The 18601-nt window shown below is 45.8% G+C and overlaps 2 protein-coding genes across 3 annotated transcripts in view; one reads left to right on the top strand and one right to left on the bottom strand.

Moving 5' to 3' along the window:
• Nucleotides 1-18601, bottom strand: part of VAMP1 (vesicle associated membrane protein 1) — a 41783-nt gene that overhangs the window by 2960 nt on the left and 20222 nt on the right. The window contains exon 5 of one of the 2 annotated variants that reach the window (XM_068931090.1): nt 15059-15130. In XM_068931090.1, the coding sequence (XP_068787191.1) occupies nt 15059-15130 (72 nt within the window). Of the gene's footprint in view, nt 1-14937; nt 15131-18601 lie in introns of those variants that run through there. The other variant, XM_068931088.1, reaches the window with a different exon arrangement.
• TAPBPL (TAP binding protein like) lies at nt 2354-7816 on the top strand. The gene is made up of 7 exons (XM_009685083.2): nt 2354-2549; nt 2943-3191; nt 4492-4773; nt 5232-5573; nt 5762-6085; nt 6555-6647; nt 7405-7816. The coding sequence occupies exons 1-7, from the start codon at nt 2501-2503 to the stop codon at nt 7443-7445; spliced, it is 1380 nt and encodes a 459-aa protein (XP_009683378.2). The 5' UTR covers nt 2354-2500; the 3' UTR covers nt 7446-7816.

Raw genomic sequence — 18601 nt, 5'->3', positions numbered from 1 at the left:
TCTCAGTAGTGCCAGACAATAAGAAAAAGGGACAATGGCAACAAGTTGCAGCTTGGAAGGGTCAGGTTGGGCTTTAGGAAAAACTTTTTTTATCAGCAGGGCAGCACAGCACTGGAACAGGTATACCCAGAAAGGTGGTAGAGTCTCCCTCCCTGGAGAGTTTCCAGACTTGGCTGGACACAGTGATGGTGACCTGATCTAGCAGGAGGTTGGACTGGAGACCTCCAGAGGTCTCTTCCCACCACCACTTTTCTGATTCCACACTATCACCTGAGACACTCTGTAGTGTACAGACATCTCTGTTAGTACTCCCTGACCTCATCCATTTCCCTTAGCTGAACTAGATAGCCCTTTAGCTGTCAGTATTGGCTGCCGGATGCTTCTCCATCAGGATCTTCTCTCTCCTTGTGGTCTAGGCTTCTGCCCTCTTTATCTGCTGCCAAGTACTTATTTAACTGGCTTTCCTTTCCCTGCATACAAAGCCAGATACACCTATCACACAACTCCCTTCCAGCAGTTGCAGCAGCAGCACTGAATAGATCTCTTGAACACGATGCTGACACAGTAAAATTGTATTTACAAGCTAGCTCAGCATGCTGCAAAACTTTTTACCAGGGCTGTTTCCTTTAGCCAGGCAGATCCAGCATGCAATGGACTGCAGCTCCGGAGAACAGAAGGGAGTCTCAGCTTTTCCACACCTCTGGAAGGATTTGATTACAGAGAATAGTCAAGGGCAGTTTACTGCTCTGAAAGACAAATTCTATAAATACTACTGTGTTTGAGCGTCTCTCAAAGTAGCAAGCCACGATTCATGTCACAGCCACAGCACTGGCTGCAGACTTCCCCCAGCTTCTGCGCATAAAAAGCTGATGGCCAAATCCGCTCCCGTAGGCTCAAAGTGTAGTTTGGGTCCCATGGGAGCAGCTAGAGAAACAAAAGAGGGAAAGGAGCCTTGCCTTGGCAAGGAGAGCTGTTGCCTTTGCCCCGAGTGCAGGAGCTGTGCCTCGCCAGCCGCCGGGAATCCGCCAGAGCAGCCCCAGCTCACTGGGCAACGGCCACTGGGCAACATGATGGGCTCCTTCCTCAGCCTGTCTTAGCTGTACCCGAGGAGGCAGCCTGCTCCCAGAGCTGGAAGGGGAGAGCGCAAAAAAAACCACGGATCATAAAACAGAAGAAGCTGTTTTGATTCCTAAAGCACAGATACGATGCTGAAGAGGCAGGACGGGTGTCATTTCCAGCAGACCGCCACAATAACTTGGCTCACAACATGGGAAAAAGGACAAGTGTACTTTGTCTGGGCTTTGCCATGCACTCTCCTCCCTGTTGTCTGTATTTGGCTACAGCAAGCCAGGGCAGGGGAAGTGTGCGGCCTCTGAGAGCCCAGAAATGCTGAGACACGAAGGGCCAAGGGAGAGGAGGTGAGCGTTGAAGGCTGAACCCCTCAGGGGGCAAGGGGATGACAGGGACCCACAGGGTGCATGCTATTACCCTGGTGAGAAGATGGGTGAGCCTGTCAGAGCGGCTGGATGATGACTGTGACAAATTCAGGGATCCTAAATGCAATTTCAGTGAAGCCGTGAGGAGCAGGAAGAATTAATGTTCCTCATGAGTCTTTTCCAAGTAGGACTAAAGCGGTGAGTGAGGATGGGATAGGGATGCCAGGAGTACCTGCATCAAGAGCTGCTTGGAGATGTACGTGATTAGAGCAGCCCACGGCAAGGGTAAACTGTGTCACTGCCAGAGCCAGTAAGTCTGTGAAGAGAGGAGCCGACCAGCAGAGGAAGAGAAGCAGTCATTTTCTCTCAGTGTATCTCAAAAGAGGCAGGAAAAGGCAGTATTTAAAATACCGGCAGCGCCCATCTGTTCCCTCTCTCATGTCTGTGCAGCGGCTTGACTTTTGTCCGTGATATTTCTTCCCCGCTAAGCGCAGGCTTGCCTGGTTTCTGGCACTGCGGCGGCAGCCTGCCAGGCTCTCAGGGCTGTGTCATAGCGCCTCGGCGCAAACTGCCTTTCAAGCTTTTCGTTTCAGTTAGAGAAGGACCAACAAAAAAAACCCAAAAAAGGAACGTCAACCCCAAAGCGTCTCGGGAAGCGTAAGTCTTCTAAAAGGCAAGCGCACAGAGATGCGACTGCCATCGCAAGGGGCTCAGTGAGCGCCCAAGGGAAGAGGCAGCGGGTAGGACAGCACCGGGAAGAGGCTGGCGCAACATAGACTCTTAAAGAGGGGCTCAGGCAGTGAAAAAAAACCCATCTGCAGGTCTGGGGATGCTCCTCGATCCCAGTCAATAGTGCTCTGCTTTTCTGCTGTCTCAAGACTTCACCCTGAAGCCCTCAGACTCAGATGTTTGGTACAGAAAGAGTTAATTTTTTTTTTTTTTCCTGCTGCTGCTGTGTTGTCAGAGTGAAAGTGAAATCAAAAGCACAAGCCTGCCTGCAGTCTGAGGCAAGGTTTGATTCCTGTAAGGTCTTCTCTGGGTTTGTAGGCCCTCTCGGGGACAGCATGATTCAAGGGCTCCTCGTCTTCTGTGGCCTGCTAGGTCTGGATGCCGGTGAGTTACAGGAGTGCGGCAGGGGGAGCCTTCTGGGCAGCCAGAGCGGGGTTCCGAGAGCAGTGGTAGAGGGCCGATCCCATGCTTTACACTCCCCCTAACGCCACCCTTTAAATTGAAGTCTCCAAGTAAAAACTCCTGAACAGCTATTTCCCAAGATTAATACTGTTGTCAGAGGTACGATGCTAGAGAAATGGAGGGGCTGCTTCGGCCACGGTCAAAAGAAGAACCCTAAAGGGGCAACCAGCCCCAGGCCTCGTGTTTGTTTTTCCCTGCTCTCCATCCTAGAGAAAGGGTAATATTCATATCTTCGTCTTTGTTATAAGGATGCCGCGGGATTCGTGCATGTGTGCAAGTGCAGGTCTTGAAACTGGTTCATTCCCCTCCCTAAAGGGTCAACAAAAGATCCCACTGCAGCACCTCCATTTCAAACGGTGGATATAGTCCTGGACTGCTCCTATGTGGAGGAAGATCCAGGAGGCTTGCCAGGTGCCTTTGGGGGCTCGTTCTCCAAGGACCCTGCTACCCTTGTGCTGAGGGACGTCAGTGTCAGAGATGACGGGAGCTTGGGTGAGGCAACTGATTACAAAGTGCCACAGGAAAATGCTGACTCCTCTCCTCGCATTGTTTTTGAAACCTCAGGTGAGTTGGAGAGCTGAGGTAAGAGAGGTGACTCCTGGGTTTTGACCGTTTACAGGCACTGGGGTTTTACCTTCAAGCTTTTTCTTTAACTGAGTTCAGAAAATTAATTTTTGAATGGCAGCTAAAGTTTACATGCAATTTCTTGAATTCAGCAATTGGGACTTTAAGGAAGGAATTCTTGGAAGACATTAGAAAACTGTGCTGAGGCACCTCCCACCTGCTGGGGCTATCCTAGATTGCTTATCTCTTGGGAAATACTTCATCGGAGGCGTCTCAAGAATTTTGCCACTATATAGTATTATTGCACCCTTAAAGGGCATTCCCATCCTTTATCCAAAGAAAGAGAGGACATTTTTTACTAGCAGAAGCATAGTGGTAAGCAGGCATGAAACAGAGCCATCCTGATCAGAAGTGTGACTTGTCTTCTCATTACCTCTTCATGGGTGCCACCCTGCAGCCCACCCTCTGCAGCCCTTGCTTGTTGCATAATTTTGCAAACACCATCAGTCAAGCAAAAGTCTGAGTCTGTACTTCACCGTGGTCTTGTCCATTGTCTACATTGTTTATGCGCAACCTTGTGCTAATACATAAGCTTGGCTGGAGCTCTGAGACATCTTCAGTGAGGGAGCTGAAGGCCCAGCAGAGTGCGTTTACATGAGTCTGAGCTCTTCTTCATGCAGCGTGGATGGGCTGGGCATGGATGAGTTCAAGCACACTGCAGCGAGACCGTTGTCAGGCATCACAAATACAGCTTATCCTTTCCACACTGAGTTAGTTTCCAGCAATATGGATGGAAAAGATGTAGGTCACCAGGATGCTTATGCCTACATTTATGTGTTGACCAACAGCATAGATATAGTCTATGCAGTCTGGCTTCTTGCCACCCTTTCTTGCCTTAACTGGGATGTTTCAGTGTCTCCTTTGCTTCTGAACTCCCACCTAACAAGAATAAACATTGCTAGTCTTTGGTGGGTATTTCATATGCACAGCTTACTCTGTTGAGCTGGCTAAAAGGAATCTGCTCTGTTTATTCTCTTTTTCTAGCAGCTTGCTTTGCCCAGAGTGAACTCCCTGCAATCTGGTAGGATAAAATACAATGAGCAGACAGAGGGACATAAGTCAATCATGACAAACCTCTCGTATTCTTTCCAAGCCTTCAGTTGATAAGCCTAGCAGTACATTGCAGGGCTCTGACTGACCCTTGCAGCACACAGTTCCTCTCCAAAGTACGTCTCATCAACTTGCATTCGCTTTCCCCATTTGGAATCATATGGTTAAATCTCTCCCTCTATCTTCACAGCCCCGTTGGTATCCATCCCACATGCAGAGTCCCTACTGCACGCCGACTGTAATGGGGAGGAGGTAAACTGCGAGATTTCCCCATACAACTTCCAGCGGGATGGCAAGGGGCCCTGCCCTGGCTCCTGGTTCATGGGGACTCTGCGGCTGTCCAGTGGGATCAGTATTGCCCTGGTGCTCAGAGGCTCCCACTGCAGCGGTGGGCAGGAGGAGGAGCCAGATGCAATACTGCACCCGAAGCTGAGGATTCCTGTGAGCAAGAAGGGGACAGTGCTGACCACAGGTGACCACACTCCCCTGAGGGACACAAGGGGAAGGGAGCCTGCCCCTTGTGTTCCCTACCCTTTCACCAGGACCTGAGGGCTGCTGGGAGGAGTCATGTGGGAAAGGAAGGGCTCCATTGTGCAGGTTCCTCTGTAAAGGCCCTTCCTCAGGGACAATCTTGCCCTCCTTGTCCCTCCTCTCAGGGGCTCCTATGCTCTGGCCATCCCCTGAGGGTGGCAAGCACTTTGTCTCTCAGGACCATGCTGGGTACTTGGTGTCCACCTGTTTCTCCACCCTGCTAACCCCACCAGGATAGTTTCTTCCCACTCTTCAGACCATGTGGCCTTGGGGCACCATATGCAGCATGCCTCCTCTGGGTAGGGAGCTCACTGCGAGCAGTTCCTGCTGGAGGGTGCTCTCTTTAAAATCATATCTGTTTAACACCCTGCTTGCCTATATCTTTCTTTCTGTTTCTAGTCGAATTTCAATCGTCGTCATGCAACACTTCCCTGCGCACCCACCTCGGCGGCTCAGTCACCCTTGACTGCCACTTTGCCTTAGCTCCCAGCTCCCTGCTGTCCTCCCTGGAGTGGAGGAGGCAGCACCGAGGCAGCGGAAGAAGCCTGTTTCGGTACCAGGCAGGGAGCACGGGCCCAACAGTGGAGCCAAAAGTCCATGTGGATATGCCACAGTTGCTGGGGAATGGAGATGCATCACTTAGTCTGCAAGGAGTGAGCGTGGGAGATGAGGGCACGTACATCTGTTTGGTGTCCACCCCACAGCACCAGATCCAGCACATCATCCAGCTGCAGGTGGCTGGTGAGGAAGGCAACCTGGGGGCAGCAGGAGTCCAGCTCCCCAGGGGCTGAAATTGCACTGCACCCTTATCCCACTGTCCCCAACATTCCTTGGCACAAGCAGCACATTTTCCTTCCCTTGTGGACAGAAACTTTTGTACCCTGCTGATAGTTTCAGACTAAGTTAATTTCCTCTTTATCTCTCACCAGAGCCCCCAAGAGTTCGTGTGATTCCAGCACAAGTGTCGTTCGAGAGCGATGTCGCTACTACTCTGACCTGCGACATTGCTGGCTATTACCCCCTGGATGTGTCTGTGAGCTGGACACAGAAGACTGCTGAGGATGAAGCAGAAATTGCTCTCTCAAGCATGCGTTTCTCCAGCCACCAGCAAAGCCAAGATGGCACCTACAGTATCACCTCCTACCTCAGCATCAGCTCAACCACAGTGCGGGCACCAGCCACGTACACCTGCCATGTTTCACACGTGGCCTTAGAGGAGCCTATCTCTGCTAGTGCCTATCTAAAAGCACCAGGTAAGCCCTCCCCTCCTGCCACCTCACCTACCCATGGCGAGGATCACAACCTCTGGACCTCCTCAAGGACTCAGGCACCCAGCTGAACTTGATACTCAAGTGGAGGTTGAGTCTGCTTGGGAACTATAGTCCCAGCAACATAAAGAAAGTGCTTTTCCCCATGGGGCCTGATATGCTGTTGGGGTCCTCACTCTCTTTCCTAACGGGAGATTGCTTTTATGTCTCCTGACCCCGCAGGAACAAGCAGTCAAGTTAACTGCAGTTTAACGGGTTACAACACATCAGTCTAGCCAGTTTAACTGGCCCTGTGTCTGGATGGCCTTAGCTCATGTTTCGTGTCCCATTTGTATACCTGACAAGAGCACGTGCATGGTCAGCTGCTGGGAGAGCTTGTTTAACTATGACAATTCGCTTGCTGTCCAGCTGCTCAGGTGAACATAGCATCACCAATCCTCCTCTTCCTCAACAGAAAAAACAGGATCGGAAGGACTTGTGGGGGGCTTCACTGCTACTGTCATTTTCATCATTGCCCTCTTCATTGTGCTCTGGAGGAAAAGGACAGGTAGGAGCCTATAACAAAAAGCCACTTTCCTAGTATGAGACAGAACAAGGGGCATCTTCCTCCCCTGTGCCCTGTTCAGGAGAGACTGAGGTCAGAATATCTCAGGATGCCCTGGAGGGAGACGTGGGAAGTGCATGAGCTGGAAACCCTCTCACAAGTGACTCTAGATCCTCACAAGATGCGGCGAGCTGAATTAGCAGCTCAGCACCGTTGACAGCAGGGCGTCTAGCTCCCTTCTTCCTTCCCTCTCCTCACCCCCATCAGTGCAGTGCCCCTGCTTACCTCTGCTGACTTGAGCACTTAGCAGATGCCATGAGCCACTTCAACTCACCAAAATGGCAGAAATTAAAGCCATCAAAAAGCTGGTTAGTTCTTGGGTGTTTCAGTGGGTTAAACAGGCTCAGGGAACAGCCAGGGCTGGGATGGGAGCAAGGGATGGGGAGGAGAAGGAGAAAAGGGTGTGGAGGGTGAGCCCCTTCCTCTCTGCCTCCTCACAGCTACACGGCAGTAAATGGGCTCAGCTAAGGACTGGGGCATCTCAGAGTGCTAGTTTGTCCTCTGATTTTATTCCCTTTGTGCAAGAAGCAGCTGGAAAGGCAATAAGCAGGATATCGTTCTGTAGCTAGCAGTCCTTATCTCCTTAGAGTGCCTCTTTGCAGGGCTGGAATGTTTTTCCCCATTCATTTCTGGTGAACTGCAGGATGATGTTTTGTACCACTTCCTAAATTTTGTTCTTTTTTTTTTTTTTTCTTTTCAGTTAAACCAGAATCTGAGCAACTTCTAAGGGCTTCAGAGTAAAAGAAGCCCTTGCCTACACTCATTTGTCTTCCTTCCCCTGGCATATCCTGTCCAGGAGAGGCAGCTCTGCCCAAATATTAACAGAGCTATTGGTCGGTATGGGCAGGGCTCCCCTTCATGGAGGAGCTGAGCGACCTGGGAGACGCAGAGTCACGGAAAAACGCCTTCATCATGGAAGGGCAACACTGATAGCCTCAGCTCGTTACTTGGATGCCACATTAGATGCAACGTGCATACATTTTTAGAAATGCCTCTACTCCAGGTTCAGGGAAAAGTAAATTGCGTAGAGTTGAGCGTTTGTATGACTATATATGAGCACATGCACATTTTGTAAATAGTCATTCAAAATATATATATATGCGCATGTTGTATATAGGTTTATGTCTGCAGCTGTATATAGGTTTGATTAATGCCTAGAAGGCAGGTTTTTAAGATCATAGAATCACAGAATGGTTGAGGTTGGAAGGGACCTCTGGAGATCATCTAGTCCAACCCCCCCCTGCTCAAGCAGGGTCCTCTAGAGCATATTTCCCAGGATCGCGTCCAGGCAGCTTTTGAATATCTCCAGATATTATTGTATGTATGTATGCATCTTAACTGCCTGTAGGGATGGGGAAATATGTATGCAGAATGGGTTCTTCAAAATGGTAAATCCTCAAAGTGAGGAAATTACAGGTTAAACTAATTGCAGGTAGAGCAATCAAAAATATGATGAAAACTGTAACAGAAAGTTACAACAAAATTTTGTAACAGAAATTTCACTAGTAGAAGTTTACAAGATCTGTGGTTCTTCAGTTCTTACATAGGCAGAACTATAACCGTCTTCTGGCTAGCAGGGAACTTGAAGGTAGCACTTAGAAATCCTGTATATAACCAACAGAAAAGAAAAAAAGTAGAAGGAAGGCATAGATGGAAAGGAGCTATATGGCACACAATATAAATGACAAGTAATGAAGCATACAAGCTGATAAGGAGTATTCAAAATATCTGGAAAAACTGGATTGCACTAAAGGCACTTGGAAAGAGTTTTTCAGAATATGTTGGGATCCAAGCAATTCTAGCAATGGCCTAGACCTTTACCAGATGGATGTAGGTAAATAGAGAAGATTTCTGATGGAGATTTTTTGACACAGAGAAGATATTTGTTTGTATACAGAAGGAAGCAGAATTATGTATTCAGATTACCTGAGGGTGCTGAGCAACTTTCTAGTCTATTTATAAACTAAGGAGGGTTTCTAACAGTATTTATTAAGTGTAAGTATTTTCAGATCAGTAGACCAAGATAATTAGAGCATCATAGAAGATTTGGCTGAGGAGGTGTCAGGTCCATTAGAATCAGGTATTTTAAAACCCTGGAATATGAGAGGAATCCCAAGATATTGGAAGAGTGCTAATGTTGTGTCAGTGTTCACAGAGAATAAACAAGATGACAGAGATGACTTAGATGGTTCCATAATAATAATCATAGGCAAGAGAGAGTGAAGCTAATGCAAGGCAGCTTACAAAGACTTCAAAAAAGAAAATGAAAATAAAAATAATAATTTAGTATGTGGTTTTATTTTTAAAAAGTTGTGAGAAACATACCTAACTCATTTCTTTACAAAATAATACATTTGATTGATAAAAGTACTGATGCAGATTTAACAAACGAAGACATTTGTAAAGAAGCATGACATTCTGAAGGGAAAATAGCAGTGCATATAAAGATCATGATTTGTATTGTATGGATTAATTACTGGCTTACTGACAAATCTCAAAAAATAATTGTCCAAAAAGAAGCATCAGTCACTGCTGAAAGTGTATGCTTCTTTGACAGGGAGCTCAGTGCTATTCAATGTTTGTGTCAGGTAATATAATTACAGAAATTATTGTTGACACAATCTGCAAATGGCAAGAAGATCAGTAGCTAAAGCTGAGAGTCTCATTCAGATCAGCATGGGTCAAATGCTTAGGTGAGCATATTCAAACAACATAAGAATGCTCAGTAATGTCTGTGGAATCTCCTCGGGTGCGGGACCCACCATGCTAGCTCAACGCCCATAAATCACTATAAAAAGGCACTTGACCTGAAAGGATATGTAGCAGTGACAGTGACTGCCAGAGAGTGTAACTGCTGGCAGAAGCAGTTTCTGCTTGTATCATTTCCTCTTCACTTTTGATGCCCTACCAATAAATCAGTACTTTTAGTTTTGAACGGTTGCTTTCTGTCTGTGCACTTCCCTCACAACTCTATGGAGGCAAGCCTGTTGCAAGGGTCTGTGGCTGGTGAACAGGCAGGCTGAACCCTGTGAAGAAAGGGAAATTGTAGGACCCTCACCAAACAGAAATGTAGCCTAAGACCTGGGACTCAGGAAAGGGAGCTCACAAAGGGACTGAGTGTTAGCAGGCAGATTAAACTCAAGGTCTTGAACCCTGGAGCAGGAATCAATGAAGCCACTCATGGGCTGGCCGGATGGACATGTTGAAAACTTGGAGATGGTCTAGAGCCTAATGACAAGACCAATTAGGAAGCTACGAAAACCCCCGATGGGGAAAGAGTTAGAGACATTACTCTGACTTTCCTAGATTAGTAAAAAATCTCTTAGCTATACCACAGAAAATACGGAGCACTAATGGCATCAGGACCTGTAAAAAATGGCATAGCAAGAATCAACAGCTGCAGGTTAAATTTAGGCATGTTCAAAATAGAATAAGGTGTAATATATTCAGTAGCAAGGATGATTGTTCTCGCTACCTCTCAATGAAAATGGTAGACTAGCTCTCAAGGTTTTCAAATAAAGTCCAGATTACACCTCCCCACAGAGGAGAAAGCTGAGCTTTATGAAGCTTGTTCCCACCTCACAACCACATGCTCAGGCTGAGAAGCTTCAAATTCCACCAGTCATCCTTGGCCTCTAGCAGACTTACAGTGGAGGGCCTAATGTATGGGAATGACTCAAAGCTAAAATCTCTCTCTCCTAGTCCCCCAGGCAATGATGGAAAGTAACTCATTTAAGTCTAGTATGTAATAGGAAAGCTTTCCACACTGACCACAGAAATAATACAGAACATTCCCCCATCTCCCCCATCTTTGTCAATGAACCACCAGGAATCACTGGAACTCACATTCTAGGGGTGGCGTGGGGTGGCCAGTGTTTATGTTCTCCTACCATACGTTTCTTCCAGGTCAGCAACTTGAAGCAGCAAGCTCCATCTCCAGAGTTTGGCATTACAGCCCGTTGTTGGATCTGCTCAATGAGTAGCAGGTGGTTCACACACATTTGCAGTGAAATGACTCCCACATAGACAAGGCTGCATCTTCTTGAAAGCCCACAGACATCAAGGATTTCTTTTCAATAGCCACATAGCTCTTTTCTTAGAGAAAGTCATCTCAGAGCTATACAATAGCTGCTTCTCCTCCCTAGAATCGGCCTGCAGGAACACTGCCTCTGGGCTTTTCTCTGTCAAGAGTACATAAGGCTAATCAAACTTTTTTAACATTCTACTCTCTCCCCCCTCAAAAATAAATAAATAAATAAAAGTATTGGGCTTTCTTCTTTATCTAGAGAGAAACTGGGGCCTTCTCCCAAAGCCTTCAGCTTTTTTACAATCACTCCCTAACTTGTGTCTCAGACAAAACTCTTCTGCAGATCTCCCGCTCCACTCCTCCACGCCACAGCATAATGTGTCATGCTAGGTCAGCCCAGCTCCTACTTAATGCCAAAAATACTGTTAGATCAGCTGAAAAAACAGTTTCTCCCAGCATACAGAACAGTGGGTTCACATGCATCTCCTTCAATGAGTGATGAGCAGACACTGAAAAATGGCAGATGCTCCCTCTGGATAAAAATTAACTGAGAAACTCAAAAAGCTCATCTGGAGTGAGGAGGGCTGATTTCAGTCTGGCCTCTGGAGCCAGCAGCAGTTGCTAGCAATTCCTATGAAGTCCATGGTAGCCCAGGCAGTGTGTGGCAGAGCTGTGGTCAGAGGCGACATCAAACGGGGCTGAAGGTCCACAGGGTCAGACATACCAAAGCGGAGCAGAAGTGCATCTCCCCACGGGTTCTTGCTCTCCAGCAGCAGACTGCAGAGAAATCAGGACCAGCCCTATCCATGTCCCCAGGGGGATGCAGTGGCTGCAACATCAGGAGCTCCTTCTCTCAGACTCTGTCCGTACAACCTCTGAACCAGGAGAAGGGACAAGAGAGGGCCACCACCAATTTCTACACTTCTGCTGCTGACACTCCCACCCTTCTGTGACTGCTGCTGACAACCTTCATCAGCAGCTCTGCCAAAATGTCTTGTCCACAACCCTCTCTATGTCTTACAACAAGAGCCAACAGCTCTGCAGGTCACAGCTGGCTCCAATGGCATCAGGCAACATTCATCCAGGCATGCATCCCCATCCTTCAGGAGATGGATCACAGCACACACTTCCTTTACACTGGCAGATGAGAGCATGGATTTCACAGCCCACTGGGGACATAAGCATCAAGGAGTGGTATGCCTTGCTGCCAGACCTCTTCCAGGTCCTCCAGAACCTCTTGGGCTCTAACTGTACTTACTCCTCACCTTCACCATCAGAAGCCCCAGCAAGCCCTGGGACCTCCTCCTCCATCTGTCCCTGGCCACACTGGCCACCTGCAGCTCCAGGAGGAGGATGCCTGATTGTGGGGGGAGTGGATCCTGGTAATTGCGGAGCTTACTTCTATTCCCTTGTGCTGTCATGTCTCTGTACAGAGAGTCACTGGCAGCATCCACCATCTAGCACCTCAGCTGCCTTCAGGATCTCTGAAGAGGTACAGGTCCTCTTGCAGATGTTACGTTCTGTGGCCCCTCCTGATTTCCTGGTTTTATATTTTTAATCATTTGGCCTTCATCCACTCCTCTTCTTCACTCATTGGCCACCATAATCATCTGATTTCTCCCTGATTTCTCTTCCTCTAGCCTCCTCCTCTCAGGGGGGACTCAAGATGAAGAATAAGAATAGGGCAAACATATCACACTTTCCATTAATGTTCTCCCAGTCTTCAAATGTGGTTTCTGTGGCTTAGACACCCTCAGTAGATTTCTTTGCCATGAAGTTGTCCATTCACCCTTTGAACCCATGTAAACCCTTTGAAAATTGTCGTCACTTTCACCACTTTCCCCTCCTCGGGTACCAAGGCAGCTTTAAGCACGGGTTGCACACTACTGAGAGTAATTCAGCTATTTCATTCTTGAGTACCTTTGAAACCTTTGGACAAAAGCCATTGCTCCTAGCAACTTGTTACTGTTCATTTTGTCAGTGTGCTGAATAGACTTTCCCACAGTTTCTTCAATTTCTGACATGTTCATTGATGAACCCACCCTGCACAAGAATGGGTTCTGCCACGATGATCTCTCTGGTTTCTGCCACACTTAACACAGATGCAAAGATTTCTGCAATGGCCTTATCTTCACTATTCCCTCTCTTTATAGCCTGATGATCAATTTGCCCTATAGACTACCTAGCAGGTTCTTGATATGTTCCAAGAAAGATTTATTGTTAGTTTTGATTCCTTTTGCTAGTTGCTCCTCGAAGTCTTTTCTGACCTGATGTATTGTCTGTCTACATGTAACTTAATAACGTTTTTCTTCTTCTTTTATTTTGTAGACAACTTTAACTTTTTTTGCAAGAAGCTTTTAGTGGCTTCACCTACCCCACTGAACAATGTTTTCTGTATCCCGCACGAAAGGTTTTCATCCCATTCTTCTTGAGCAGGCCCACTTAATAGGCATGGCAGTGAATTTAGACAATGAAGCTGAAAATACAAAAGGGGCAGCACTTTTGGACAGACAGAAGAAAACAGTTGTGGTAAGTGTTGGTACAGGCCATCGATGCTGATCAAATACGTTGCAAATACTTTGGGATTCTTTACTCACAGGGGATTTGTAAGGCAAAAAATCCTAGATCCTAGGAAGTGGACCATTTTTTAAGATAGAGGGGAAGACAAACCCTCTCTTTTTCACAAAGAAACACAGCAGAAATCCCTCTCTCCCTCCCCATGACTCTTACTTGCAGGAAATTCCTTCCTGATCCTAAATTTGCCAAGGAGTATAAAATTCTTGATAAAAGAAACACATCTGCTGAATAGAAATGGTTCCTATCTTGATGTTGAATTACAAAAAGAAGTAGCAGAGTGGGACAGTGACAACAGTGGAGAAATCTCACCCTTCTCAGTATCACTAGAAGTGGTCGCAGTGCTTCACTAAGATCCACCTCTAGCTGGTCAACCTTTTCTGCTTAAAAGGAAGGGTGAAAAGCAGAAAAAAAAGAAATGAATGTATGAATCCAAACATTCTTCTTCCCAGGCCCTACAGATGATAAGCCTTGCAGCAGTTGATTATAACTACCAATGCTCTATCAAGGGTATCTTATCACCTATTCCTTAACTTGACTTTATCAAGCTACATCTTGAAACAGATGCCTCATTATCCATTCCAGAGCTTCACTTTTGCTAGATTGAGATCTTCTGACAGTTCGTATTTCCTGGGAAGGCTTAAATCCTGTCAAACAGAGAAATTAATTGAACGCAGCTGGATTATTACAAAGGCGATGGGAAAGGGTGGCAATGCCTTTTGCTCTGCCTTTTGTGAAGGGGCAATGGGAGGTGTTCCTTCAAGACGTCTGGCTATGAGATCTGGCCTTGTAGGTACGCGAGGCAGAGGACATAGAGGATTTATAGATGAACTGCCTTTTTTGAAGTCTTAATTCCCTGTGCGTTCCCTTTTTGAGGATGTAATTGTTAGCTTGCTTTCCAGAGGAGAGGATCACCATCAAAGCAGAGCCAAGAACCAGAAACGGCATGAAATCACCGAGGGGGGAGTTTATGAGCAGGGCACCTGGAGACTTAAGTGGGGGAGCGTCAAAACTGTAGGTAAACATAAACCAGGCTGTCTTAATGTCAGCTCTAGTAAAGCTCCAGATGGGCAGCAGCTAGCATATGTGTGCAGCAAGCAAAAGAGTCTGCTGCATTTACTGGCTGAGGAGCAGCAGGTGTCAGAAGAGAAACTGGTCTGAGGTGGCTGCATCTGCTTCAACTTTCCAGGAACATTCAGAAGAGAACAAGAAAGGGGTGGGGACACAGGCCTGGGGAGTCACATGCTCGTTATAACAGTTATATTGTTAGCACTGGAATGAGGAAATTAAAGATTTCAGTTGGGGAGAATGGGAAAAAAAACACAAGAAAGCTCCATCTTCCCACTCATTAATTGCCTCTCAGGATAGAGCAGCCAGGGAATTCACTAGTTTTGATATCTAGTCCTACAACTTTGCTCTCTGCTATTGCAGTCTGGACCACGCACCCAGCTTTCAGATGGGCATCACTCTTAGGTTAGCCACGCCAGTGTGGAGGCGTTTTCAGATGGCTATTTCCACAGTCAGTCCTACTGCAGCTGGACTAGATTAAGATCAATATCTAAGGAGCTGTCGATCCAGGTGACTGATCCTCTGTACAAGACCCTGCGCTCAGGGAATCTGCGGCAGAAACATTTTTTTGCTGCCCTACTGATAAAGCTCTATTTTCAGCCTCAATGATTTTATCACAGAGGGCAGCGTCACTAATATCAGAGACAGCAGCCAACTCGGAAACAAAGTGGCATGGTTAATGTACCAAGGCTCTGGATGACTAGGTGGTTCAGCAGCCAAACTGATTCAGCGCTCCCAGGAGGCAATATCCCTCGTCCTGCAATACAAGCAACAGATAGGAGAGCGCTAAGTCATTTCAGGAGCTAATTCAGATTTCAGATTTTTATTATAATTATTATATATAATGCTATATTTATCATAGTATATATTACTTTTTCACTAGCTTTATGCTATAGTCTCCCACCTTTCAATCTGAAAGGGGGCTAACACTTCCTGCTTCAGTTTTCCCGCAAGGCTACCTTCTGCTTCACCAGAATAGCACTTTGCAACAACGCTGTTCCTATGAGGTGAATATGAATAAAACAAAATTAAAAAGCAGCCTCCTCAGGACGCTAAAGTGCCCATTAGACAGGTCTGCAAATCCCTGATGGGTTTTTAATAATGATCCTCTGCAGAGATCACCACCTGTGCCCCAAGTGAATCCATGAATCCCGGGTAAATAGTTCTTCCTGGAAAAACAGCAGCAGTGCAAAATGTAGCCCCATGTCTACCCAACGTTATCAGCCACTAAGGCTGGTGTTTCTTTGGCCAAACACTTCAGCTAAACTTACCGCACCATCTGTGCTGCTATTCCTTGACATTTTGGGTTGCTAGTTTTAATGCAAAAAATATAATCAATTGTAAATAATCCAGAAATAATCATTGGCATCTACTTTGCAGCAGAAGGAAAAGCTTTATCTAACAGAACTGCATATATGTAAATACAAAAGAGCTAAGCTGATCACAGATCTTTCAAATATTTCAAAAAATGCATATGACTTGTTAGATCTGGTATCCATAAGCAGAAGGATATAAAGAGTGAGCATTAGAGAGAGACCTTTTTTCCTACCACAAAAGCAGCATGTTGCATAATAAAAAGTTTCTTCTATTTTAAAATTCTATGTTATCACATTTCTACCTGGGCAGAGAATAGACATAACTGGTAAGGAAACATTTCAATTTTGATTCCATAAAAAATGATTCATGTTTACGTAAAGGTTGCTCAGTAGCCATAAAAGGCAATCATACATTCAGCTTGTGAAGATACAGTATACAGAACCATCACCCAGAGCAACACACTGCTTCCCATTTCACCACTCCTGCAGATCATACTAACAATCTCATATCAGTATCTTCCATCACAGTGAGACATGCCTGATGAAAATGGTACAATTTATGACCAAAAGTCTTACTCAGGAGATGGTCTCTCAAATGATCTGGTTCATCAACACATGGGAAAAACAGAACAAAAGCTGGGAAGATATAAGTGAAGAGGACAGCATAATCAAAACACTTGAAGAGGGGGCAAATCCCGATGTTCTGCAAATACAGACTGAGGCTAGCAGTTGAGAAGGCAACGGACGATTTCTTGTTTGCATTGTTTCAAAAGCACAAATGATGTATTCAGGGGATCAAACAGTAATTATGGTTGTCAAAATATTAAAATTGATTAGAAATCTGAGATTAATTTGTGAGTTGGCAATCAATTTGTGGCACATCTGTGTGCCTGCTGGAACTTTAGGATTTTTACAAACTCGTGGCCAAACCATGATACTCGTATGACTGAAAGTGCGGGAGTTCATCTCAAGGGTTGATAAGGGCTCTGGGGTGTGCTATAGCGGCAGCTAACACGTTGCAGTCTGAGCTGCTCACCAGCACGAAACAGAAAAGGGAATCGCTTAGACAACAACTGACAAAGCAACTAGAAAACCTGAAAGAGTCAACAAGTATTGGGTTTGTTTTACTATTCTTTAAAAGTATAACATATTGAAAAAGTCTTCTGAAAAATAAAACAAATATGCATATGTGTATGTATATAGATATATAGATATATGTACATATCTTTATACATAACTAAATATAAAACATACCTTCACCTATACCTTAAATATCAATTACTATTGTCCAAGCTGTCTAAAGCCAAAAGTTTTCCCAAACAACTCAGTGATGGAAATTGTCAGCCATGATGGACATGCTAAGAAAATTGATTTAGACTGTCATTTGGCTACAACACAAATCAGTTCAGATGTTGAATTTTTTACTTATTCCTCAAGTCAAGACAAATCAAAAAATGTAAGTTGCCTTTGCCTCACACCTGGCAGAAAAAGGTCTGATATGTTTCTGAACTAATTTGCAAAGATCCTCAGTATAAAATGCTTTAAAATACTATGGAAATCATAGAACATCCGTCAGCTGTACCAGCTTTGGCTGTAGTTGCTCTGTTGGTGCCATTAACATAACGGGTACCAAATGGCCATTTTCAAGGGCAAAATTAATTTTGTCATAGCACAATCCCAGTACGACAGAGGCAGTCTTGGAGGATGGTCTGTTAGTGCAGCTGAGTAATTTCAGAAAATTACAATACTGTAGGTCAAACAAGCCATAAACACTTTCTCTATGAGCCTACTGGATTACAGTGCCCCAGATAATACTGATAAGTGTAACTGCTGATGCCTCTTAATTGTTCGTACAACGGATATGTTCACTGAATTTAAGTGATACGCGACAAGGCTGATTCCAAAGGCTGACGTGCATCTTCAGGGATTTTCCACGTATTGCATAAAACGCACAACAGCACTGGTAAGACGAGCTTGCATGCTTTCCCTGAATGGCATCTCCTACTAGCACTGTCAGAGACGGGATATTGAGCTGAATGGACCATCGGTCTCACCCAGAAGGGCATTTCTAATGCTCATAAGAAGCTGCTTTGTGAAGGGCATTTGAAGCAGCATTAGCTTGTTCTCTCCACCCCTCCCTAGTTCCTGTAACTTGTTTTTGTCGTAAGGAGGAAAGTTCAAAACAAATTGCTTGAGACAAAATTTGGTTTAGAATCACAGAGAAAAAGTGCTTTTGCTTTTCTTTGCGTTCTAATGTGGGATGGGGCATGGGGAAGGCTATCTAAGTAGTGGCTCTGGGTGCATAACGAGTAGCTATCGTAACACTGTTCCTGGCACGCTGTTGCTTACTGCCCAGCTCACAAGTGTACTCCTTGCCTTTTTCAAGCACAGTATTTTGCAACATGAAGAGGCAAAAATGGCTGTGTATTTTGAGTCATTGACCGAACTCAAATAAATAAAATTCAGGGGCAGGGAGAGAAGAATCTGAACGAGGACTAATCTGACCAAGGTATTCATAAAGGAAAGAAAGACGCAAAATCTCAAAACGGCTTGGGTCCAAACCGTTTGGAGAACCGTTTGGAATGGTTTGGGAAGGAGCTTCTAACAGCAGGGGTCTGTTACAGGCTCCTGATCATGTTCGGCTATGGGTTCATTTCTGTGGTCTGAGGAAACACAGCAGGGCTTTGGGTAATGAGGGGAGGCTTTAATCCCCCAGGCAGAGATTAGAGAAATATGTTCCCACCAACGGCTGGGCTAGATAGTTCTGGAGATGAAAGATTTCTTTGGTCAATGAACCAGCACAAGCGACGCTCCCTCATGCGAATCGCCTAGTCCCTGCGCGCCTTCTCTGCGCCAGCCCCGTCCCCTGGCTCGCCTTCAGGCCCATCATCCAAAACGCTGAATCCACCTGG

Source organism: Struthio camelus, chromosome 1, assembly GCF_040807025.1.
Source record: "Struthio camelus isolate bStrCam1 chromosome 1, bStrCam1.hap1, whole genome shotgun sequence".
Taxonomy (NCBI): Eukaryota; Metazoa; Chordata; class Aves; order Struthioniformes; family Struthionidae; genus Struthio; species Struthio camelus.
Note: the sequence above shows the minus strand (reverse complement) of the source record. Positions and strands in the feature narration are given on the sequence as shown.